The 9817-nt window shown below is 34.9% G+C and overlaps 1 protein-coding gene and 1 pseudogene across 3 annotated transcripts in view; one reads left to right on the forward strand and one right to left on the reverse strand.

The window, feature by feature from the left end:
• Window positions 1-5958, forward strand: part of LOC110420861 (uncharacterized) — a 7897-nt gene extending 1939 nt beyond the window's left edge. The window contains exons 2-3 of one of the 3 annotated variants that reach the window (XR_002445588.1): window positions 269-700; window positions 5606-5958. Coding sequence is in view for 1 of the 3 variants with exons in the window: in XM_021434248.2 (XP_021289923.1) it covers window positions 269-524 (256 nt within the window). In the remaining 2 variants the exon portion in view is untranslated. Of the gene's footprint in view, window positions 1-268; window positions 5567-5605 lie in introns of those variants that run through there. The other 2 variants (XR_002445589.2, XM_021434248.2) reach the window with 2 other exon arrangements.
• The window catches only part of LOC110420762 (uncharacterized), a 78947-nt pseudogene that overhangs the window by 39447 nt on the left and 29683 nt on the right, over window positions 1-9817 (reverse strand).

Genomic DNA, 9817 nt, shown 5'->3' on the forward strand with positions numbered 1-9817 from the left:
CAATGATCATGGCACCCCTTCTTATGTAGGATCATGGCTGCATGATTTATGGTTGGCTTTATTTTATTATATAGGTTATTATATTGGATAACCATGTTCCCTTATTAATCTTGCTGGCTGTTCGCTATAGTTGGGATTGTGTTTCTTGTATTTGGATAGAGTATTCGTTTACAACTTTGTTACCTGCGCTCTATGTGGTCCAAAGGTTGACTCTTATAATATGTTGCTTTTAGTAATTTTAACCTAACTGTATCTTCTCTGTATGCAGTGGCCAGATATGTAAGAAACCTGTACTAAGATCCATTAATCCTCCTCATTGCCCTGTCCATGCTCAAGCGGCTGAAAAATATCTTGCACGAGCACTGAAAAGGGCAGGCCTTAATTTCTCTTCGCCAAGTAAGCTTGCTCCCAAGTTGCACATTGTTGTTGCAGAGTATGTTCGCCAGATTCAAACTAAAAGAAGAGCTGCACAACGAAAAGCTGTACCCAAAATCGAGATTGAGGAGAAAATGAGTGAAAGCTGAATAAATTCTGCAGAAACATGTTGAGCCAACAGAGTTAGTTGGTCTATTGCTGCTGATGGTGCTGACATATTTCAGTCTGGGCCAAGTAGGTTTCTAACTCAGTGGAGCTAGGGTAGGGTACAGTGCAACATTGGATTTGTTCCTTGGAGACAATTTTTTGTGCATATAATGTGAAGGTAGTTTTTTGTTCCATTTTGATGATAAGTTCATTCATCTGCTCTGGTCATGAAATAAAAATAATGTGAAGGTAGTTTTTTGTTCCATTTTGATGATAAGTTCATTCATCTGCTCTGGTCATGAAATAAAATGACTTATTTCTTATACTTCACAAATTAAGAATTGAAGCTTTTACCTAGTATTTTTCTGTATATTTCCCATGTACTAGAATTTCACTCATTTTTTTCGGAATTTTGCGATGTTTGTATATATGTGTGTCTGTGCATGTAGGTAGGCATGCAAAGAAATTCCATTTCAGGCCTAAGTAGGTGGACTGACTAGATCTGTGTCTTGCATTTTATTTTTATGTATTTGCTTTGACTGGTTAAATATGATATATGCTTTAGTTCTCTTAAGCTTATTTTGGCATCACTGTTGTGATTGAAAACTGTGGTGTAGTTAACAAGTGTGGTCTGAAAGTTGTGGCGAAAGAGTTATGGTTGAAAATGGCAAGTGTTAGCGTTGCTGTGATATACTTTTGTTGTGAGAGTAAATGTCAAAATGGGACATGACATTAGTTGGAGGACAAATATAATGAGTGTATAGAAGTAACTTCTATCCCAAGAGCACTTTTCAAATGCTTGGTTTGGGAAAGCACTTTTAAACTGCTTGGTCTGATGAAAAGCACTTCCTACTTGAAGAATGCGTTTAGGTTGCTGTTAAAGGCGGCTTTTGATTGCAAAAGCACTTTCGAACCTCAATGCCAAACTCACCTTTAGAGTGGTGACTCAATGCAAAAACTATGAAAGACCATGATTGTTTCAATATTGTCCACTAGGATTGCACTTTTTGTAGGCTGTAACTGGGTTATGACCTATTTTCATTAACTTGAAAGAAAGTTCTTTCACTGTTGGGCATTTGCTAAGTCTTGAGCTGGTCCATTTTTAACACGGATCATGTTGATGTTGAGGTTGCCGTTAAAAGCAGCTTTTGATTTCAAAAGCACTTTCCAACCTTAATGCCAAACTCACCTTTAGAGTGGTGACTCAATGCAAAAACTACAAAAGACCATGGTTGCTTCAATATCATCCACTAGGATTGTACTTTTTGTATGCTGTAAGTGGGTTATGACCTGTTTTCATTAACATGTACAAAAGTTCTTCTGTTGGTCTGGCATTTGCTAACTCCTGAGCTAGTCCACTTTTAACATGGATCATGTTGATGTTGAGATAGCTGTTAAAACAGATTTTGATTGCAAAACCACTTTCCAACCTCAATGCCGAACTCACCTTTTGGGTGGTGACTCAATGCGAAAACTACAAAAGACCATGATTGCTTCAATATTGTCCTCTAGGATTGTACATTTTGTAGGCTGTAAGTGGGTTATGACCTATTTTCATTAACTTGAAATAAAATTCCTGCACTGTTGGTTTGGCATTTGGCCCGAGATAGTCCATTGTTAACATGTATCTTGTCGGGTGTCATATTATCTAACATTCCGACCGTTTCAAGTTTTCTCATTTCTTTAGCAGCAATCAAGGTGGTTACCTGAGTTTAAAGTTGTGTTTTTGGAATTTAATTACTGACGGATAAATTGTGCAAGACATGTAAGGGGCATATAGAAAGTGTAAAACATCAAGCAAGCAGTTTAGCCTGGACTTTCTGACATAACATGAAGGCAGCAGGTTTTGTTCATGGTGGCCTGTTCAACCTTTTTTTTGCTGTGATATGTATCTGTTTCAATATATTTTCAGGGAAATTTCAAATATTTCTATATTAAAACTACCCTTTTTGTGTGAATATGTTTGTACATATTCACTTTTCTTCCTCCACCGAAGTGAGAAAGCTTGGCCCCACCCTCCCATATTGTTTGACCATGTTTGACTTGACACTGAGTTGCAAAAAGAGGCTTTGGTTCTAGTATCTTGGCTTTTAATGTCAAAATGAAAAAAAAAAAATTTAATATAAAATATAGGAAAATTAAGAGTATTAGTTGTTTAAAAAAGGAAAAAGGGTTATAGTTTTGGAATGTTCCGAAAAGGAATGATGGATGGAGAAAATTGAAGAGGGAGTGCTAACCTAAGAAAGTGGTGCATACATTATTGCTTACATGTGATATGCATGCAAAATTTTTTTTTTTTTTTTCTGGGATATATATGCTTACCTTGAAGATAAGCACGGATGAGCTCAGCTTGTGAAAGCATAGATCCTAGAATTCTAACAGTAAGTATAAGGAAATAAACATTCAAGACGAGTATATGATGGTCAAGTATGTTTGCACTAAAATGTTTTTAATTTCCTCACATTCGAATGCTTTCAAAATATGATTAGAAGTATCTGCTTGTCATGTTAATTTTGTTTAGCACAAAGAATCAAGAGATAGAAAAGCATAAAGTATGATGGTATTAAATATGTGATGAATAAATGTGATCACTGAACATAACATTAAACATTTGGCTGTTGAATGTTAAGTATGTTGGAAAATACTAGGTGACAGGAATAAGTTTGATTTTTAGATGGCATTGCAATGTGGAATTGTCAATATCTGGTAACAGGTAGGCACCCCTTGCCTGCAGAGATACATGTATAATTTATATCAGATCTTTTGTACGGTCTAGAGTGAGCCTGAGTTATGCGCAAGTCATAATATACTAAGGTAAATGTTTACTATAAAACTTGATATGTGCAGTTATGGTAAAAAATTAAAAATGTACTTAAGTTGTTTTTTAATTTTATAAAATTATATTTACGTGCATTAAAAACTTATCCGTGTAAAAAAGGACCATTTCTCCAAGGACTGTGATAGTATTAGGTTATAAAGCAATTAGCCTTTGAGCAATTAATGTCTTCTGGTCCTCAAGATTCAACTTCAATCCAAGTTCATGAAATATGACAAGGTATAGTATATGATAGCCAAATATCTTCACATATCAGAGTCTCTTCAGTTCCTCAACTGAAAGCTTGAAGAACATATTTTTGCTCAGCATGGTAACTTGTAGTAGTGGCAAGAATCAAGATACAGAGAAGCATAAAAGACTGTTATTTCTGATGGATTATTCAGTATTATTAAAACTGAACTTGCCTGAAACAAAATTTCTTCTTACTGGATTGTAGTTGGATATGCATTTTGGATTAAAGTCCAAGATATCTGTTAACTCAGGGTGCTCTGCTCCTAAACTGAATCTAGAAATAAAAGTGTGCAGAACAGATTTTTGCTTGCCCCTCCCTATTTCTTTTTCCCTTCTAAATTATTCACAAGTAGAAAAAAGGATTTTGATTCACCAAGTTATTTGGTCTTTGCAGTTGAAGTTTTCAGCATACATCTACGTCTGTAACTGTTATTGGAAATGCATTTTTGGTAGAATATTCATATTATGCTTGATTGGACAGTAATAGGTTCCCAATTTCCTGGGATGAGAAGTTTCTATGGTTTTTTTTATCATTATTTAATTCTTTATTTTAGCTTCATTTTTTGTATTTTAAATCCACTATTAATTATCTAGTACTGGAGTTGAAGAAACCTTTTGGACAGAATTCTCATCATTAATCAAAAGGCTCTTGGAAATCTATTGTACCTTGTGCATGACGTTTTCATGTCATTGTCTTCTGATTTATTATCTGTCAGTGAGTCATGTTCATGTTCCTAATCACTAACCAAAATGCTTGGGATAACATCCCTGGTATGTATTCCGTGCATTGAACTGATTTGTATAGCAAGGTGGGTCTTATGTCACGGGGCGATTCTTCAGACCACCTTCCGTGCGGCCTTGGATTCAACCTTTATCCCGGTACTAGAACTCAAGTCAGTCTTAGTGCTTCAGCACTTACCCAGCAGACACCCAACACCCACACGATGGCTTTAAGCCGGCAAGCAAGCTTGCATAAAAGAGAAAGGAAGACAAGAGAAATGTTAGCAAAGAGAAGTTGAGCTTGTATTGAATGAATTGAATTGAAATGTATTCAATGGGATGATTTACACAAGGAGCATGGGGTTATTTATAGCCAAGGTTCCCCACACATTTCCCTCCAAAAGTTTTCCCTCCAAAGCATTTCCCTCCAAAAGTTTTCCTTCCAAAGCATTTCCCTCCAAAAGTTTTCCCTCCAAAACATTTGGGAGGAAAAGCTAAAGTTTCTAGAAGTTCATTTGGGAGGGAAATTTGAAATTTCTAGCAGCTCAATACATGGGTCTGGTGGGTCGGCACCCTCTTGGGCCTCCTGGAAGGTCTGGGCCGCGCACAGGCTGTGTGCCTGGGCGCTGGGGGGCTGGTGCGCAGAGGCCCCGCGTAGGCAGTCTGTCTGTGTGCTGTGCAGGCCTGCGTGCTGCGCCCCTGTCGAGTCATTCTGCGTGCCACGCATCTGCGTGCCGCGTACCTGCGTGCCGTGCATCTGCGTGCCGCGCATTTGCGTGCCGTGCGGGTTGTCGCGCCCGCGTGCAGTCTGCCTGACTCTGTCGGGCTGGCTTGCCCAGGGGTCTGTGCGCCCCTGCTGGCACCCTGCACTTGCCTTACGCTATCTAGTGAGGGTCCTTTCCCAGCAATGCTCCCCCACATGCCGGTACTTCGGGACACTTTTAATGCGTTGAGCTGTGGTCCGTGACACTTACGCATTGTTTATATACAACCCAAAACAAATAGTGAGGATAGCAGGTTGGAGCAGAATAGGCTGTGCTTAGTTGTAGGGGTTATGCTCCAGATAGTGTATGGTGAAGTGACTCTTTGGCAAATTTGTCTTGATCAGCATCAAGGTGGATCTGATGGTTTATATAATCGGAAGTTGAGTTGATATTTTAGGTGATGGAAAGTAAATTGCACATGTTTACTCATACTCCACGTTACATTCTGTTAGAGATCATTTCTCCAGAGAATATTCAGGTCTGGTATTTTTAGGTAATCTGATTAAAGGTTTTGCCACTTTTGTTGTGCTAGATATTCATATTTTACACCTTATGGATGGCGTTTTTGGGGGACAACGCAGCTGAGACGTGGTTTGGCTTGTTTATTGTAGGTTATTCATGTTGTCCAATGATGAAATTGGAGACACCAAAGTGTAGATTCAGTTATATCAGCAAAGGAGCAATGGTGATGTGAGTTGCATATAATTGGGTATTACTTGGGGTGAATGTTCCAAAAGCTATTTTAGAATTTTGGTTAACTTTTAATTCTTAATAACTCTCTATTATCAACAATTGTTTGCATCAATTTAACTGTACTCTGGCAGCAATTATTTGTAACATTTAACTAAATGCACCACATTCGGTCAATAAAGCAAATTGACATATAATTCAGTGCAGGTCTTTTGATTTGTTAAAGTTGAGATGAATTGACTGGTTTAGGCTACGTAATATGATGCATCTGTAGCGTGTAAATGAGTTTGGTGGAAGATTGAAGTCAAATACGGAATAAGTTGGTTTGGTTGGTATTTTTCTTTAATAGTCTAGAAAGAAAACCCAGGTAGATGTTTCTTTCAAGGTAGAGGAGGTTTAGAGAGTGGCCAGAGCTTCGTCATGAAAGTAGAATTATTGGATAAGTATTCCAATAATTGAAGGAAAAGTAAACATCCCTATCATTCTTATTGTGTATGTATTCTCCAACTGCACCATCTGCTCTCACCTAAATCTCATGAATGCAGCAAACTTTTCGGTGGAAAGAAACACTTAATTTATTTCCAGCTAGCTTCTTTCTTATCTGCAAAGTTCTTTCAAGGAGTTTGGTGAGTTCTTTCATTAGAAGCGGATTATTCTCTGAGCAAAAACCCTTTGTTTGACCGGTCGCAAGCAAAACAAGTGTTCCGGGCCTTGGTGTGCTTCGGGCACACTAGAAAGGGAAAATAGTTTTCTTGTATTAAAGAATTGTTGGTTTTATAAAGATGTGGTTGATATTTGCAGTGATCGGATGGATTATGTGAAGGAAAACAACTGGTTTCCGAATCACTCTGGGACGTTCAACATGGGTCTAGTTTTTGCGCTTAAAATGAACCCTATGGGCTAAAGCCGCGAATCTTCTATTTTTTTTTTTTAAAATTTTGAGATAATGCTCCAGATTTTCAAGGTATGCCTATAAATAAATAGTATTATATATTTATAATTATTGTTTATGTCTATCTATAGAAAAAAATTATAAAAAAACATGTAATAATATCTCCTCATCTTTGTTTCTCTTTTGTTTTGTTATTTTAACGATTTTTTTTTCAGCTTTGGCTTTCTTTACAATTTTTTCAGTTCTTACAAGATTTCAATATAAGAAGGATGTTGGGCAATCAATTCTTGAAAGCTACTCAAGGGTGACGGAGAGCTCCGCCTTTGACACCATGGCAAGAATGGATGATGTTATAAAAGAAAGGTTTATATTGATTTTTAATAAAAAATTAATTGAAAATTTAACATGGTTGCCTTCTTAGGGAACAAAACTTATATTAAAAAAAAAAAATCTTAAGGTGTTACGTGAAAAAATGTCATACCACAAGAGGTCTTTATGAAGTTTACTCATTTTTTTGGTAAATGAAAAAAGTATTGTTATTCTATACATAGTAATGGAATTTTAAAATTTTATAAATGAAATTAGGGTATTGATACATGTCAATTTAGTTAATTATTTGTTATATTAATTTGTTATTATTTTATACACTGACAATAAAAATTTTAAACTTCATAAATACCCTTAATGGTAGTCACTTTTTCATTTAATTGTTAATTAATTAATTAATTTTTTGAATATATAAAGGTGGGGCACATATCAAGTTTTAACTCAGTTTGTGGAGTTTAAAAATATCCAACACCTATTTACAAAATAAATTCTTATATTAATTTATTAATTTTTTAAATATAATTTAATGGGATATAGGATAATAATCTCAATGAAAAATAAAATAATTGAAATTCAATATTTTTATTCTAATATCATCCTACCTTTATTACTTCAACTAAGTCTAAGTGGTAACTCGTTCTGTTTTTATTTTAAGATGAGTTCATTTTCATTTATAGTTTGGTATGTTGTATCTAAAATGTTAATTATCACGTGAAATCCACAAGTAAAAAAACAAATAAAAATGAGTGATTAGCATGAGAGAAAAAAAAAAGGTACATGCAAATAGCTTGAACTTTTTTGTGTGTTTTCCGGTGAAATTTATGAGAAAACCAGTTTGGGACAGTAACGTGAAGCAACATTAAGCTCATGCTCTTTCTTACGTACTAAAAATGGAAAAAGCAACATTAAGCTCTTGTTCTCTTTATCGATTTATTCTTGGATGTAAATATAATAGTTAAATGGAAAATCTCGGAGGAGAATGCTGAAACTTTAGAATCGATATAGATCCTATATATATATATATATATGCTGGAATGACATGAAAATCAAAGATAATAATTATCATACGCAACAGAAAATAAAAATTTAAACATAGCATGTCATGCTACCATCCGTGCATTACCTTGGTGGTTTTAATACAAACAAAATTTAAGGGGAGTAATAAAAAATATCATTTAGCCAAGTGATGTAATTAGGATGGCAAATTCTCTTGACTGAGAGAAGATAAGACACTACTCTTATTTCTACTCAAACTTGTGAACACCAGACAGGGAGGAAGAACCCAAGCCACTTAAGCATTTGACCTTCAATGGTATCCACATAATTGTACTTGAACCTTTAGTAAGGTAGGAGCTTTTAACTACTCTCTATACTAACACAGTGGATAACAATTATCCTTTTCTTCACACACATTATAGACCGAGCCACTTTAGAGAGATTTATCACAAGAATTTTCTCTCAAACACAAGAGGCAGTTAGAGAATTTTTTTTTTTGATTTTTTTTGACAACTAGGTTTTTATAGTTATATGTGAGACGTAGTTAAAAGTGATATTTATATTTAGGTTAAACAACTCCCATAATTGTAATTAAGGCCCAATATTATAACCTATTATAATATTGGCCCAACATTTAATTAAACCCTTTTAGTTTAGCCCTTGGAAATTAGAATCAAATTAATTTCCTTTTGTCATGTTTGCAATTAAGGTTCTAATATTATAACTATTTATAATATTGACTTTATAGTTAATTAAACTATTTTAATTAAGTCCTCAGAAGTTAAAACCTAGAGTATGATTTAAGTACAACTTAAATCATCACACTCCCAATTTAATTTATAGTACAACTTTTGTGTGTGACCCATTAGGTTCCTAACATGTTGGCAATGAGATTGAATTATAAGTTTTATTAAATTAATTAATTCAATTTCATAGACCAAGATTGGTATTTAGCAATGCATCATGGCCACCCAATTGATAGGAGAGTTAAAGGATTCTTTGACAACTTTTTAGTGCATAGTCTATTTGTGTAATTCATACCCTCATCATATATCCTTAAGATGATGAGAGTATGGTGTAGTGTTTACTTTTATTGACCTTCATATTCATTCCTATAGTTAAATCATTAGCTTTATATAGATTTATGAAACTTTTTTTTTTCAACATCTCTAAGTTGCCTTGGCCAAGGACTTTAACAAGCTAATATCAACCAAGAACTATTAGGATATGTCCCCTAAATCATTTGAGGTGATGATTCCTTTCTTGACCACTCATTTTCCTTCACATGCTTCATGCTATACCAAAAGTATCTTGTTTTGCCATCCTTGGTTAAGCACCGATTGGAATGAAATCAAAGTATAGCACTCCATGGATAAGACAACTTGGTGTTTCAAGTCTAGAGAGTATTTACATAACTAACATATGAGAAGCATTGCATAAACACTTGAGTGAAATATCCAGTGCACTTCTCATGGTAGGTTATGTTCAGTGAACTTGCTTTCCTAAGTAAGCACCTACATTCCAGTTCCAAGTATCTTTATCCTTCAACCTATGAGATTAGTTGCTTACTTCCCAAGTAAGAAGCATAGAATGTACCAGTCTTTAGGTATCATTCATGTCCAATTTCAATGATTCATCAACCAAGAAAATTTAAAGATTATGTTTTGATGCATAGGGATCTAATAACTGCAATCCATTATAGTTCTCTTGCAAGGTATATTAATCTCATGGATTTTATCCAACTGAACTTATAACCCATTATAATTAACATCTTATTGATAAAGGAAAACCTTTAATTATTCAACATAAATGATATTGTTGCATGATTAGAATCAAGCC

The sequence above is a fragment of the Theobroma umbraticum genome, unplaced genomic scaffold (genome assembly GCF_002168275.2).
Source record: "Theobroma umbraticum cultivar Fairchild unplaced genomic scaffold, ASM216827v3 scaffold_86.0, whole genome shotgun sequence".
Taxonomy (NCBI): domain Eukaryota; kingdom Viridiplantae; phylum Streptophyta; class Magnoliopsida; order Malvales; family Malvaceae; genus Theobroma; species Theobroma umbraticum.